At 35.5% G+C, this 16,467-nt stretch overlaps 2 protein-coding genes across 2 annotated transcripts in view; both read left to right on the forward strand.

Moving 5' to 3' along the window:
- The window catches only part of LOC309869809 (uncharacterized protein), a 33,699-nt gene extending 22,959 nt beyond the window's left edge, over positions 1–10,740 (forward strand). Inside the window, exon 6 of the mRNA XM_082741471.1 lies at positions 10,336–10,740. Coding sequence (XP_082597597.1) covers positions 10,336–10,470 — 135 coding nt within the window. The 3' untranslated portion in view covers positions 10,471–10,740. The remainder of the gene's footprint in view (positions 1–10,335) is intronic.
- The window catches only part of LOC309869804 (uncharacterized protein), a 66,002-nt gene that overhangs the window by 5,271 nt on the left and 44,264 nt on the right, over positions 1–16,467 (forward strand). The window lies entirely within an intron of this gene.

Consider the following 16,467-nt stretch of genomic DNA (forward strand, 5'->3'; position numbering starts at 1 on the left):
TCTGGAGTATACATAGGCAGAGAAGTCAGCTGCCATGCTTTTTGAACAAAGTTATTCTCCTTTTTCTGGCTGCCTCTATGTAAAATATAGACAAGGAAGCTGCTTATTTCATGTGAATTTAGGCTTAATTCTGAAATGTCTGCTTTCAGGTTCTCCTTAAACATATTTATATCACTTCTTTATTTGGACTCAATATTTTCATCTGAAATTAGAAAAAGGAGGAATTATACAATAATTTGTTATAGGCATCAAGTATCCCTGATGGACAAAAAAGTTAACAAATGAAGATGTGAGAGCTTAGGCTCTAGAGTTAGTTATATAAGGCCTAAATCTGTCTTATAAAGGTGTATAAACTATTATTAACTTCTGTAAGTTTCAATTTCAACAAATGTAGAATAGGGCTAAGAATAACACCTCCACTAATAGATTATCATCAGGACTAAATAAGAAGATACATGTAAGCATTTAGCAGTGAGGCATGTGCAAAAGCTTGAAAAATATCATTTAGAAGAAAAGAATTTTTTAAGCTTCTGAAATAATATTAATGTTTAAAATTGTTCCCATGTCTTTCAACTTGTTTTTAGGCCCTGGCAAACATATTTCATAGGAATAAATCTTATTAAACCTTTTGAGGTTTAGATTCTTGCCAACTACTCTGAGGTTTCTTGGGTCAGAAAGTATGGAGCCAAACATCTTGTGGTTTTTGTTTGTTTTGTTTTCACAATTGGAGTAACAGTACAAGAGAGGAAAAAACAGTACAAGATATGTTTCATCTTACATTCAGTGGGTTATCAAGGAAGATTTTCAGCAGACAAGAGACATCACTCTAGTGAAACAAAGTGAAAGTGTGTACATTTATGGATTATTGGAAAAAACAGTTATCAGTAGTGTCTATGTAGGAAGTTATAATGATAGTCTAGGATTTTAAAAATGTAGACTGGGATAAAAATGGGAATTAATGAGCAGAAGATTATGGAAAAACAACTGTCTGTATTAGGCAATTGATTTGGATGGAGATCAGGAAAATGAAGGAATTAAAGATGGTTCTAAAGTTCTAAGCCAGAGGGCCTAGAAGAATAATAGTATTATTTAGAGAAATAGAGAAGTTGAGCAAAGCAACATTTATGAGCTTAGTTTTTTTTTAAATTTTTTATTTTTTATAAACATATATTTTTATCCCCAGGGGTACAGGTCTGTGAATCGCCAGGTTTACACACTTCACAGCACTCACCAAAGCACATACCCTCCCCAATGTCCATAACCCCACCCCCCTTCTCCCAACCCCCCTCCCCCCAGCAACCCTCAGTTTGTTTTGTGAGATTAAGAGTCACTTATGGTTTGTCTCCCTCCCAATCCCATCTTGTTTCATTGATTCTTCTCCTACCCACTTAAGCCCCCATGTTGCATCACCACTTCCTCATATCAGGAAGATCATATGATAGTTGTCTTTCTCTGCTTGACTTATTTCGCTAAGCATGATATGCTCTAGTTCCATCCATGTTGTCGCAAATGGCAAGATTTCATTTCTTTTGATGGCTGCATAGTATTCCATTGTATATATATACCACATCTTCCTTATCCATTCATCTGTTGATGGACATCTAGGTTCTTTCCATAGTTTGGCTATTGTGGACATTGCTGCTATAAACATTCGGGTGCATGTGCCCCTTTGGATCACTACATTTGCATCTTTAGGGTAAATACCCAGTAGTGCAATTGCTGGGTCATGAGCTTAGTTTTATATATAATTAAAATAAAGGAGATAAAGGATAGTTGATTTTGGAAGGAAAACTTCAAAACTCATTCTATGAGGCCAGCATTACCTTAATCCCCAAACCAGACTAAGACCACACTAACAAGGAGACAAATATCCCTAATGAACATGGATGTAAAACTTCTCAACAAGATGTTACCTAATAGGATCCAACAGTACATTAAAAAGATTACTCACCATGACCAAATAGGATTTATTCCTGAGCTGCAAGGGTGGTTCAACATCCACAAATCAATCAGTGTGATACACTACATAAATAAAAGAAAGAACAAGAACTAATCAAACTCAACACCCAAGAAACAAACAAACGAACAAACAAAAAAATCCAGTCAAGAAATAGGCAGAAGAAGTAAAAGACGTTTCTCCAAAGAAGACATACAAATGGCTAATAGACACATAAAAATATGCTCAATATCAGTCATTATCAGGAAAATAGAAATCAAAACCACAAAAAACTCATACTGGTAAGAATGGCTAAAATTAACAACTCTGGAAACAATAGATGTTGGTGAGAATGCAGAGAAAGGGAAACCCTCGTACACTGTTGGTGGGAATGCAAACTGTGCAGCCTCTCTGGAAAATAGTATGGAGGTTCCTCAATAAGTTGAAAACAGAGCTACATTATGACCCAGCAATTGCACTACTAGGTATTTTTCCAGAGAATTCTTTTAGAGTGGCTGCACCAGCTGTCTTGATGATTACAGTTTTGTAATAGAGCTTGAAGTCCAAAACTGTGATGTGACCACATTTCTTTTCAACATTCTTCTGGCTATTCAGGGTTTTTCTGGTTCCATACAAATTTTAGGATTATTTGTTCCATTTCTGTGAAAAAAGTTGATGGTATTTGATAGGGATTGCATTAAATGTGTAGATTACTCTAGGTAGCATACATATTTTCACAGTATTTGTTCTTCCAATCCATGCGCATGGAATTTTTTTCCATTTCTTTGGGTCTTTCTCATTTCTTTCATGAGTATTCTGTAGTTCTCTGAGTACAGATCCTTTGCCTCTTTGGTTAGATTGATTCCTAGGTATCTTATGGTTTGGGGTGTAATTGCAAATGGGGTTGACACCTTAATTTCTCTTTCTTCTTTCTAATTCATTGTTAGTTTACAGAAATGCAACTGATTTCTGAGCATTGATTTTATATCCTGACAATTTACTGAATTACTGTATGAGTTCTAGTAGTTTTGGAGTGGAGTCTTTTGGGTTTTCCACATAAAGTATCATATCATCTGCAAAGAGTTTGACTTCTTTGCCAGTTTTAATGCCTTTTATTTCTTTTCATTGTCTGCTGAAAAACCCTCGGCAAATATCATTCTCAATGAGGAAAAACTAACAGCTTTTCCCGTAAGGTCAGGAACAAGGCAGGGATGTCTACTCTCACCACTGCTGTTCAGCATAGTAGTAGAAGTCCTAAAAAACAATTCTATGTTGAACTTTATGGGCCATCTAAGGAAATTTTCCAAATACTGAATTTAAAATTTAATTCCTCATAATATGCTAATCTACTATATATTATATATACATTATATTCTGTTTTCTATTCCCTTTCTCCTTCTTCTTTCCCTCCCCTGCTTTCCTCATACCCTCCTTTGTCATACATTCGCAGGACTTCAGCTATCAAGAGCTGTATGAATCACTTTCCACAGATAATCTTATTTACCTCAAGAATTTAATTGAAAAACCATTCTCATTAAATTTAGCCTGAATCTGAAGTTCGAAAACATCATTTTAGGTGTTTAGGGTATTAGAGGGTTTTGGTGAAGTCTTTGTAAGACTGCAGCACATCATACCAAATTATATCTACTTGAGGATGTTTTAATTTTCTTATGTTTTTTTCCTAGGCTACTTGTAGAGAAAGGCATTTCATATATTCATTTACCTATATGACTAAATTATTGTCAGTATTTGTGTCCAAATAATTTTTTTTGTTTTGTTTTCTAATTCTTTGTTCTCATCTTTTTCTTTGGTTCTGGGTGTGGAGGGAAGACCAGAGCAGGTCTTTTAATTTTCCCTTTAACTCATTCTTAAAACCAAAATAGCCTTTTGACATTTCCATTTTCTAGTGTGCCTTCCTGGATTTTATGGCTTGAATTGTGGCCACATCTGTGACAGCAAAAACGGAGCCAGTTGTGATTCAACGAGTGGACAGTGCATTTGCCCAGCAGGTTTCCATGGCAGCCAGAGTGATAAAGGTAGAGGTAGGGCATTGTTAGGCATGTAGGAATTCTGCATGACTATGAGATCTTTTATTCAGAGGGCAAAAATGTAAACTCAAATTGAAAACATGGAATAATCACCTAAACTTTGGACTTGGACATTAAGGATACAGGAACTCATTCTGTGCCAATATCGTGGTTGTTTCTGGTTTTGTTGCTGATTGGTCAAAATGTTTTGCCTCCCATAAATGAAGTTGTTTAATATCTTGAAACATCTCTAAGCTGTTAGTCTTCAATGGTCTAAGAAGTTCCCTCTGAATGAAAAATATGTTACTAAATGTTTTTAAAAGACTGCATTGAGTTCAATGGTATTCAAATAAATACAAGGTCTTTATGAAAAAAATATTTAAAAATGTGAAATAGCCATTTATCACAAGAAAGTAGTGGCAGCCATAAATGTCGACAAAGAGATAGAGGTGGGAATTTGGGCTACTCAGTTTAATATAAAATATTATAAAATCCTAGAAGACGAATCAGCCTAATTTAAAACAGCGCCAAACTGTACAGTTCTCAGTAAACAACTCTAAGTCCAAATTTCCTCTGTATTATGTACACTCTTGTGCATATGATTACAACAACTATGGTGATGATATAATGATAGTGATAATTTGACTTTATGTGAACCAAGGTTATTGTCTTTAAAAAAGATTTATATATTAGTCCCACATCATATCCACATATGTCACTAGAGTCTTACATATAATATTTCTTTTTTTAAAAATTTTATTTATTTATATGACAGAGAGAGAGAGACAGCGAGAGAGGTAACACAAGCATCAGGAGAGGGAGAGGGAGAAGCAGGCTTCCTGCTGAGCAGGGAGCCTGATGCGGGGCTTGATCCTAGAACCCTGGGATCATGACCTGAGCCGAAGGCAGACGCTTAACCATCTGAGCCACCCAGGTGCCCCACATATAATATTTCTTGTCCATCTTTTATTCATTTATTATTTAGTGATCCAATAATGTGCACTTGTTATGTGTCTGTTTCTGCATTAAAACTTGGGAATGTAGCAGAAAACATGGAGCTTACAGTCTTCTGAGGAGATAGACAATAAATAACATTTTAAGGAAAAAATATTAAAATACACTTAGCTAGTAGAATCAGTCTCCTTCCTCAAATTCCTATCTTCAAGAACACACATTGTAACAGATACAAACTATTGTCGAAATAAATCCATTTTAAGACCTGATGTGAAGTCATGTATACAGTGCAGCTTCTTTCTGAGAATTCTAAAACTCCCTCTCTCCTTCTGACCAATAAATATCATGTTACCACCCCACTTTCTACTTGGGACTTATCTTGAGGAAACTGTTATCTTTAATCTCACTTTAGGTGCATCAGTGAAAGCTCAAAGGATTAAATTTTCAGCTTTTCTCTTTCCTTGGTAGAGTGTTCACCTGGAATGTTTGAAGACAATTGCCATCAACTTTCTGTTTGTGATTGACAAAGCTTCTGCCACCCAGTAGCTGGAAAATGCATCTGTCCACCTGAGAATACCAGAGCCAGATGTGATGCTGGTGGGAACCAAAGCACCTTATGACATTCCTCTGATTCATGGGTTATCCAGAGGTATTTAGATATTTCCATGTAAAAACATTATTCAATTAGAGAACAAAGCCTTACCACTGTTTTTCACCTTCCCTTAGTATGATTAATTGTGGTATGAGCTTTTGCATTTCAGGCATCTCAAACCAGCACCACGACTAAGAGAGGACACATTGTAAGTACCTCAGAGTGATGCAGTTAAACACCCTGATCACAAAAGGTATTCAGAGATATAACTAAAATTAAGGTAATTATGGCACAATCTAGATAGTATTCTTGAGAATCAAGTTCCCACCTATTCATTGTAAATTGAGACTTATCTTTTATTGTCCTTTCCACCCCCAAGAAGAATGACCTAGAATATAAAGTCCTAAATCTTCAGGGACTGTCTTAAAAAGAGGAGAAAGTGGATTGAATTGACTCATCTCTTGCTATTTACCTTAATGGAACCTTACTAGATGAAAACGTTTTATACATTTCACAATAGCTCTAAAGGACTCTCCTTGCCACAGATTTTGACCCAAAGTAGAGCATTTAATATTAGAATTTACTTTCTTCATTACCAAAAAGAAAGGTTGAGGTTATGTATTACTAAGATCATTTCCAGGCCTAATCTATGATTCTTTAACTTGGAAACTCAATAATTCTGAGAAAAACACAGTAACCTTCCAGGATATAGGAGAGTGCTTCTTGCCCAGTACCATCTCCCCCACCTCACCTTAATTCTAAGAAATAGCAATAAAAGCTATTTTTTTCAATGCCTCATCCCATCTTAAACACTTTGCTTGCATTCATTTGACCACTTTTTGAGGTTGTTGCTAATTTTATTCCTATTGGACAGATGAAGAAACTGAAGCACAGAAAAGTAGTAAGTGGCAGAACCAAGATTTGAACCCAGGCAATCTGGTTGCAGATTTTGGGTGATGCTATTAGTGGCAAATACTGTATGTGTGAATATCTATATTTTGGCCAGAATAAGGAACCTCTAGTAGCTCATCAAGAGTGTTATATCATTACCTAGCATTTTTTCTTCCCTTTTTATAGACTTTTAGAATAAGGTTAAAAGGTTAGGAATCTTGACTTGTCACCTTATGGGATCTTCCAACTCAGGAGCTTATTGGTCTGGACATTGCTTTTTTGCAAAGTTCCTTTATTTAAATATCTAATCCTTGCGTTTCACTCTACTGTAAGCTTGTGAGTTGAATCAGTGTTTATTAGCCTTTTATTTGTCTTTTAGAACAAGGTCTAACACATGATAGTCTTTAGCAAATATTTGTTGAAGGAATTCTGGCTTCTCTTCTCAGCATTCTTCATGGAGTCATGGTAGACAAAAGTACTTGAAACTTGCATATCTAAACAAAGTTATGTCAGAATAAACATCTACATGACACGTTGGTAAAGCCACAGTACCCATATCACCAATGAAATGCTCACTAAAGACAGAGTCCTTATAGCATTTGTGGTTTCAACTAAATATTGAAGAAAACCACCAGTGTTTTTTGAATGCATGTTATGTGCCAGGCATTTTAATTTATGCTTTCCAATCATCACCATTTCCATTTTATAGGTGAAGGAACTAAAGAATAAAAGAATTAAGAGCTTGCCCAAGGTTACACAGCTAGTAATGATAGAGTAGAGATTTGAAACAGAGAATCTGGATCCAGAGTCATGTTTTAACATCCCCACTAAGTTACCTCTCAAGGGAAAGAAATAGGAATTGCTTTTGGTTATCTGTTTTCACTGCCTAATATGTCTTGTCCATTAACCACAGGTGGCTATTTAATTTAAATTTGGTTTAATTTAAAATTCACCTCAGTCACACATTACATGCTCAGTGGCCACACTGAGCTAGTGACTACAGTATTTGATGGTGCAGTAGAGAACATTTTCATTTTTGCAGAAAATTCTAGTGGGCTGCACTAGAAGTAGCTTAACACTAGCCACCAAACCAAGAGAGCTGATTCATAGGCTGGAATTAAAACCTCACTCTATGGAATTCCTAAATTCCTGTATCACATAGGCTCTTTCATCGACAAGTAAATTACCACGTGACAGTGGATCATGTGTATTAATGTGTCCATTCTCAGTGGGCACCGCAAGGCCCCTCTTGTCATGGGCTCTTTGAGGGTACCCACAACCTCCACAGATGCACTACAGGGTCTTTTATTTGCATTTTTATTTTCAATTAGGCACAGTTCATCTGTGATATTAACTGTGAGCAGCTGTGTCTATGCAGGCACTATAAAGATAAAAGACCTCATTTTAATTTGAACTCTGGTAAAGGACCTATTAAACAGCCATAATGTTAATTCATAAAAGAATGTAACAACTTTTTATTGGATTATTTCCCCACCCTCTTGGTAAATTAACATTTGCAGACATTCAAACAGATGTCTTAAATACACATCGTTATTAACATGAAAATGTGGTATTTTTATAAATTAAAATCAGATTCTGAACTGCTCAGGAGAGATCCTGATTCATAACTCCTTTTCAAACAAGAACACTCGGTCTTACCACCAAACTAAGTAATCCTCCCACACACTGGGCAGAGGTGGATGTGTTAGTTTAAATTCGAAATAACACAGAATATCTTTTTACTTTTATAAAGTCTGAAGTTTTAAAGAAGAGATTCATTTCAGAGCAACATTTGCATCTCCTCCAAAGCTGCTTTTACCTACCTGTTTTACCCTCATTTAGGAAGGAATTGAATGTACTCCTTCGTAATCACTAAAAACAACTAATTGCAAAATTGATTTCTAAGTCTCCATTTACATTATATTTAAAATCTTGTGAGTAAACTAGTGAATAGTTTAAAATCTAGTGAATAAATTAGTTAATTAATTGAGACAAGAGAGTTAATCTGCCTCTTAACCAATCTTCATTGTCCAAGAGAGGGAAAAAAACCCCAACTGCTCATGATAAATTTAGGTTGAATCTCCAACCCAGCAAAGAGAATTTTGAGGCAATAAGGAAATGTTTAACAAAATTTATTCTAGTACCTGTATCTTCCTATTTATAATTTATATATATATGTATATACATACACACACACACATATACACACACACACCCCTATGCATATATAATTCTTTCTTCATTATCCACTTTATGGCTCTCCAATTTCTTTTTTTTTTTAATTTTAAATTATTTTTAAAAGATTTTATTTATTTATTTTAGAGAGAGAGAGAGAGAGAGAACACATGTATGGAGCAGGGGGAGGGGCAGGGAGGGAGAGAATCTCAAGCTGACTCCCCGCTGAGCATGAAGCCTGACTTGGGGCTCCCTCTCATGATCCTGAGGTCATGACCTGAGCCGAAAGCAAAAGTCCACTGCTTGACCCACTGAGCCACCCAGGCACCCCAGCTTTCTGATTGCTTATTTGGACTTCCTTCTATATATTTACTTGATACCTTGTCTTTCTACATAGTTATGCAGAATGACGAATGAGCAGTAGATGAGAACTTAAAAATCCAGCTCAGCCATTTACCTGGGATATAACATTTTTTTTTCCTTTAAGATTTTATTTATTTATTTGATAGACCGAGATCACAAGTAGGCTGAGAAGTAGGCAGAGAGAGAAGAGGAAGCAGGCTCCCCGCCAAGCAGAGAACCCGAAGTGGGGCTTCTGATTTCAGGACCCTGAGATCATGACCTGAGCCGAAGGCAGAGGCTTCAACCCACTGAGCCACCCAGGCGCCCGTACCTGGGATATAACATTTAAGTTTTCTTAAGGCATAGAAAACTTCAGTTTATCTGTCTCTAGAATGAAAGAACTTCTCTCACGGCCTTGCCCACCTCACAAGTGTTTGTTAGGACCAACTGAAATCATCAGGAACCTATTTGTGAATCGCGTAGAGCTCGGTAACTGTTATTATTGCAAGTTAAATTCCTCTGGTCCTTAAATATTGGTAAATTGAGTTAATTTCTAGTCTTGCCTTAGTGACTGGGAAATATGAATGCATTTTCTGTTTCCACAGGCTGGACTGGGTGGGACTTTTTCCCTCAACTCACAATCCTTCAGAGACAGAACCTGCTAATTCTCTGCTAATTCTTTGCTGGATTTCAGACTAATACCAAGCCCCCAAGCTGGGGTGTGATGTTTGCATTACCCCTTTAGTCCATGTTTAGTTATTTTCATAAAGCTGACACTTTTTATCCCTTTGCTTTATTTCTCTACGAGTTGCAATCTCAATGCAATTCAATTTAAAGATAGTTATATCCCTTTAGTACATATAGCAGGATTTTGTGGAGTTAGGTACACAGGGGATCTATGGCCCTTTTGACATATTTTAAGAGATGAAAGAGTTGAATTTAAAGCCATTTCATTTTCAACAACATGAGCTCAAATAATTGTGTTTTCAACCTAAAGACAAATTTCATATATTGTGTATTCTGAGTGAGTGTTGCCTTGTTCTGACCTCAGGACAACTAATCCATTTTCCCTGGGTCCCTCAGAATGCTGCTGCTATAAGCTCTATTGAATAATCTAATTCTGAGAAGGCACTTTAAAAATCCACGTTGCTGTCCTGCCTTCTCCTTTTTTCAATTTTGTCACTAACTTCCTTGACACTCCCAGCTTCCTCCTGTTTTCCATTAAAGTCCTTACTGTTATTATACAACGTTCTAGCACGGGAAAAAGATTCTACACGGTTAACCAGAATTTTTTTACAAGTCTATCATTATCCTATTCAGTTCCAAGAACTAGTAGTAAAAAGACTTTGTGATAAAAAAGGACATTTGAATTGCTTTTATTTTTATTTTTTACCCTCACAGAATGCAGGTCAGGCCAGTACGGCCCTCAAGGCCCTCAGAAGTGTTGGTGCAGCCACAGAGCTCACTGTAACCCTCGTCACAGGAGCTGCACTTGCCCCTCAAAGAGAATGGGTCCAAGTTGTGAGGAAAACGATTTGGAGTATCCTCAATAACCAAATACTAACAGCTTTTCAGTGAGCGAATAGAATTTTGCCAGGGTTTACCCATGGTTCATCATCTTAACTTTGGCAGAGAAATGGACTTACTCAACTATCTTCAGCCCAACTGCGCCTCTTGTGAGGTGAAAAACAGGACATCTCAACTTTATGGCTTCCAAGCATAAGTTCCTTTCTCTAGGCTCCCCTTCCTAAGTGCCTTTTGCTAAAGAACATGCCCAAGAAAAAGAGAATGTTTTTTCAAGATCCCAATCATAGTAACATTCTGGACTAATAAATAAAAAATAAGTACCGCACAGGCGGTACTTAAATTTGGAAGTAAGAACTGCTTTTCAGTTCAGGTTGGACTGCACTGAAATATTCACACCTATTCACTGAAGACCTCAGTGGCTATTAAGTAGCTGGATCCTCCTTAGAAATATCTAGAATTTCATCTATTTATTCTCAGTATCCTGCTTCACAGCTAAGTCTGCTTCAGATTGTTAATGTCTTGAATTTCAAATATGACTTTTGGTGTGGGAGACTATTAAGACTTTGCCACATAAAAATCAGCGTACAAGGATGACGTGCACACTTATAATGAATCATCAGAATGTTTAGTGGTGTTCTCCCCATCACTGGTCAGCATACAGGGAAAAAAGTGAGCAGAAGTGATCAAGGCAAGTTCTTCGCCAGCTTTGGGAGACACAGACTTCCCGTAGAGTCGGGCCTGCTGGCAATCGGGTATTTTAATCCACATGGCTAATCTTCATCTAAATTCCTCATCATTCAGGTTGGCTCTAGAGCTATTTGTAAGCATAAGCCCTATAATAAGCTCAAGAAAGATCCAAAGATAAATGATTGTATTTTCTGCTCTCAAGTAGTTTGTGAACATCTAAAATTTGAAATTACTGGTTAATTCACATTAGAAAGAATAATTTTTTTGATTGGAAATGTTACTCATGTTATCCATGCTTTATTGGATAAAAATAGAAAATATTAAAATTATATGACTGGATATTTGACTTATGTATAATGTCTAGGGTAGCTTTTTAAAAGATTTATTTGTTTATTTTAGAGAGCAGCATGCACAAGAACGGGGTGAGGGACTGTGTGCAGACGGAGTCTTAAGCAGACTCCATGTTGAGAGCGGGTTAAGGCTGGAGGGCCACATGGGGCTCAATCTCACAACCCTGATCTCAGGACCCTGAGATTACCGCCAAGCAGAAACCAAGAGGCAGCTGCCCAACCAACTACAGCACTGAGGGGTCCCTAGAGCAGCTTTTAAATCAAAACTAATTTGGGACAGAATTGACTGAAGTATTTATACAAAATACTTGGTGTTAACAACTCAGTATGGTATCTGATCTTAACATTTCCTTTATCACTTAACAGATATATAGCATACCTCCAATAGGCAGCCATGCCAAATTTAATGTTTTTAAATGATATAAAGGACTTGATAAGTAATTTTTTAGGAGATTACTCCTAAGTTTGGTTTAGTCTGAGAAGAGTCATGATGATGTTACCTTTTTTTCCTCTATCTACAGTATTTAGAATTAAAGTTTTGTGTTTATATTTCAATTCATTAAATGGTTTTTATCAAATCAGTTGAAAACTATGAGTATTCAGAGTACTTGTTAATTTTCCTTACCTCTTTTTTTTTTTTTTTTTTTTTTTTTAAGCTTCTCTTAGCTATTCCCATCTGACCTGCAAAGAGTATAAGCTATATAAAAGCGGCATTCTCTCCTGGGCTGCCATTTACCACTGGACTCCCTTCATTTTGAGACTTAAAACAGTGACTACTGAGAAAAAAAAAAAATGAAGAAACCAGGTTTCTCTTTCATACTAGAAATGTTATCTCTTATTAAGACAGACAAGAATCTGTAGATTTAGCAGGGAGGAAGAAAGAGTAAGATTTCTTTTGGTTGAGATTTTTTCCTTATATATTGCTTAACTTTTTATAAATGAGAAGCCATGTGTAAACTGTTAAGCACAGTTGCTGGCCGATGTCAGGCGGTCCATATATTATCTCCCTTCACCCCCTTTTCCACTCCAGGCTCTAACACAAATTGCGACAGTAGGCAAGCAAAGTCAAAGTACGTGCCTGTACTGGCACTATCCCATGACCCATTAGACCATTTGATTTTCACTTTCCTCCTTATCCTCGTCAACAGAAACTAATGCAAGGGACTATAGTCCCATTTCTTTACAAAAAAATTTTAGGCCGTCTTTCACATCAAAAAAGAAAATAGAGAAATGTTTAAAGTCCAGAATGCTTTCATTTTACTGTGGGTCAGCTTGAAAAATCTTGATTCAGGTGGTGCCCTGCAAAAGTTAGTAGTCTTAGGGTAAGTGATACCTCTGCAAAATTGTCTAGTCCCTCTGTTTGAGAACACTAGTGGCCAATGTCTGAAATCATTACAGGGAATGCCATGTCATCTGTGGACCAACATATACTAAATGTGAATCTTCAATAATTTAATAGCAAGAAAATTCTGTTTTAGATTTAGAAAATCATATAACTGAATTTTAAAATTCATTTTTTAATAATTGCCATGTTATAATGCTTCAGATTAATAAAATAATATATAATGACCCACATTTCTGAACAAATAAATAGAGCATATTCTTTGCTTTTTATAAGGATTTATCTGAGCTTTCTACACAAAAGAGCTATTCAGGTACAGTGAAGGGAGATTTGGCTTCTAAGAAATAATTTGCACAAAACTTTAAAGAATTCAACTATTGTTTAAAATGAAGCATGATTTACTAGGTATACCTTCTTTAAACTAAAGTACAATGCCAAATTAGAATCATTGTCATTGGGAAGAATAATTTATATTTCTCTTATTTTTCCTCCCTATATAATCTGCCCTTTGAATGCAGAAATGCTGACCTCAAAAGAAATTCATCCACCCATAATACCCCTTCACAAAAGTGCTTATGCTGTGATGGTTCAGGCTCTCTCCCTTGAAATGCAAGATCAGAGTGGGGATTATTATGCTTTTCTGCAATAATATAGCTCAAGTTTAAAGAAAAGGGAGCAGATGTATGGAAGCGTGCTGGCTAATTTGGAGTTTCAATCTAACATGCGTGGGATATACCATTTCAGTTTAACACCTAACTTCCCCCCTACTCTTTCTAACTTCTACACTCATTTATTGAGTTTTCCAGATGAGACAGCTATTTGACACAGGTTAAATTATTTTTAGAGAACTTGGAAATCATTCCAAGAGTTAGTGGCAAGAATGGCATTTCCTTTGTTAGAAATAGCAAAGAAGGTTTGGCTTCTCCTGGGCCTCTTTCACCTTGGTTTCTCCAGTACCTGGTAATACAGATGTAGCAAGAATTTAAAAAAGCATTTTGATGAAGTGAACAAATAATAGCAACTGTCTACACTCTAGGAGTTATGTATGCAATTCAGTTGAAATAACTTTTCATGTTTCTATAATAGAAAAAAATCAAAGTAGCTGAGCTTTTAAAATACATTTCAGAGTGATTCCAAAGTTTTGACCATTTTTAGCGAATCATGTGGAAACTATGTTCTACTTTTCTTGCTTATATTTAGTTTTTCTAAATACAAAAACACAAAATCCAATAATTAAGGTCCAGGAAATATATTTAAAAGCCACAGATACCTCTTTTTTATATTCTTCCAAATAAAACTCTCTCACCTCTAAATCTTTTATTAGGATTGCTTGAAACACCATTTAATGATTTGTCATTTTAATATTTATGCACAAACTGCTTAAATTTCAAAGAAGATTAATTTAAATAATATTAACATTTTAATTAGTATTTTTCCATTAGATATCTTTAAAATTATAGGGAAAGTTTAATAATAATGTCTCCATTTAAAAAGGACGTAAGAATATCTATAAAGTACAATTTTATAATTTTATAATTTGCCCAGACCTCACAAGAAAAATTCAGCAATAGTCCATCAGACAAAAAGTTTCATGTAAAGAATTAAATATTAAGTACTTAAAGTGTTGACAATATTGGTCTCTTGAAATGTAGAGTATTGGTTTGTGAATAAAATTCCATATGTAAGGTTTGGGTGGATATTGTAGCAAACAATTAACGTGAATAATGAACTTGTGAGGTATTAGATATCTAAATGTTCAATTGGTGACATTTTGAATCATTTATTAACTGAGAAGTACCTTCATTTGTGTCACCTTTTAATCATTGCCTAAAAAGCAACTTTCTGTATGTTAGCTCTATCTTGTACTTCCTAACTCACTCAAAAATATTTATTAAGTGTCTATAACACTAGATACTGTTAGAGGCATGAAAAAAACCAGTGGTGAACAAGATGGATGTATTCCCTGCCTTCATAAACTTACAGTCTAGTAGTCGACACGAGCCAACAGGAGCCATGGTTTTTCAACATTCTTAGCTTTGCAGTGAGTTTTATAGTTCATCAATCCTTTTATAGTTCACTAATCCTTCGCTAAGTCTATTTCTCACAAATTTGTTAATTCTCCTATATTAATACATACTTTGATAAGTCAAATGTATTCCACCTAACCTTAAAATTCCATACAGCAGATTTTACTCTTAATGCCACTACAGGAAATGAAATATTTTTTTTTAAAAACTTGTGAAATACCATTTTACATTTATAGAACACTGTATTATTTTTTGCCATGTAAAATGGAAGTCTACTTTCAAATCTGTTATTGCAACTGTAATGGCATGGGGATTGAGGTAGTGGAAGTAGAAGGAAGAAAAGAGTATTTCTCTTATTCTGAAAATTGTCATATCCGTTCAGCATCCACTACTGCCTTCTCTTTTGGTCAAGAGAGTGTTTCCCAGTGATAGAGGAAGGTTTTTAGGTGTTTCCAAGAATCTGACTTTATTACAAAGCAAGTAATTCTCTCAGGCATTAAAAAAATATCTTGCTATTCTAGTGATGTCTTAAAACAAGGTTAAATTATTTATTTCTTTATATTGTGGCAAAATACACAGAATGTAAAATTCACCATCCTTACCAATTTTAATTGTACAGTTCGGTGGCATTCAGTACCTCCACATTGTTCTTCTGTAATCATCCAGGATTCTTTTTTATATATAGATGGAATTCACTGATGTCAACTGAGCATTTAGAGTCCTCAGTACAAGTTTTTGGTCCACTTAAATAGCTTAACTCATGTACTGCCTTTACTTAGGACAGTTTTCATATTCTGTAAACACTTTGGTTGTTTGAAAATATGTTTTCTATAAATTTCTTCTTATTCACAAGGCCTGAAGCAAAGGCATTTTTCACATTTAAACAATAATACTTTTTCTAGGGATGCAGTGATTAGAAGACCAATCATTTTTCACTATGCATATCAGTTGTAGCTCATCCACTTTAATATATTTCTAAACATGCTGAAAAAAATATACAATCAGTAAATTCATTGGGCTTTATGAAATATTAATCAAATTTTAATTCCATTGTGAACAACCTTCATGAATTTCTGAGATTTTATACACTTTTCCTATACTCACTTCCTAGAACACTCTCCAGACTGCCTCAAGGCCATGGGATAGAGATTTCCAAAGCCTTGAGACCACCAGCAGCAGGTCCCAACCAGTATTCCATGAAATGCAGATTCATAGTATTTAGTAAGGAGAAAAGGGGAAAGGGAGAAAATTGTTTGGGTCTTAGAGTAAAAAACAACACTACCCACTAAGAAATTCTAGTTGCCTAATTTCTTAAACGGAAATAAATAGTAGACTCTACTGCAATACTTATTAGGAACTCTAATATCCCATTGTGATTTGTGAATTTTCAGTAGAACAGACATAATATGCGAAGAATTCCAAATTGTTTAACTAGGAGTTCCTTTCTTCAGGACTGTTTTGAAAAACTAGCATCCCAGGGAACATCTTTTGTGAAAAATGGGAATAAATATATAATCGAGTGATCCCTCAGAAACATTCTTGGTCTGGATACCACGATCACACATTTTTTACGGTGTTTCTAGTAATTGCCTGAGAGAATTCTGAGCAAGGCCTATA

This window comes from Mustela nivalis, assembly GCF_964662115.1.
Source record: "Mustela nivalis genome assembly, chromosome: 1".
NCBI classification, from domain to species: Eukaryota; Metazoa; Chordata; class Mammalia; order Carnivora; family Mustelidae; genus Mustela; species Mustela nivalis.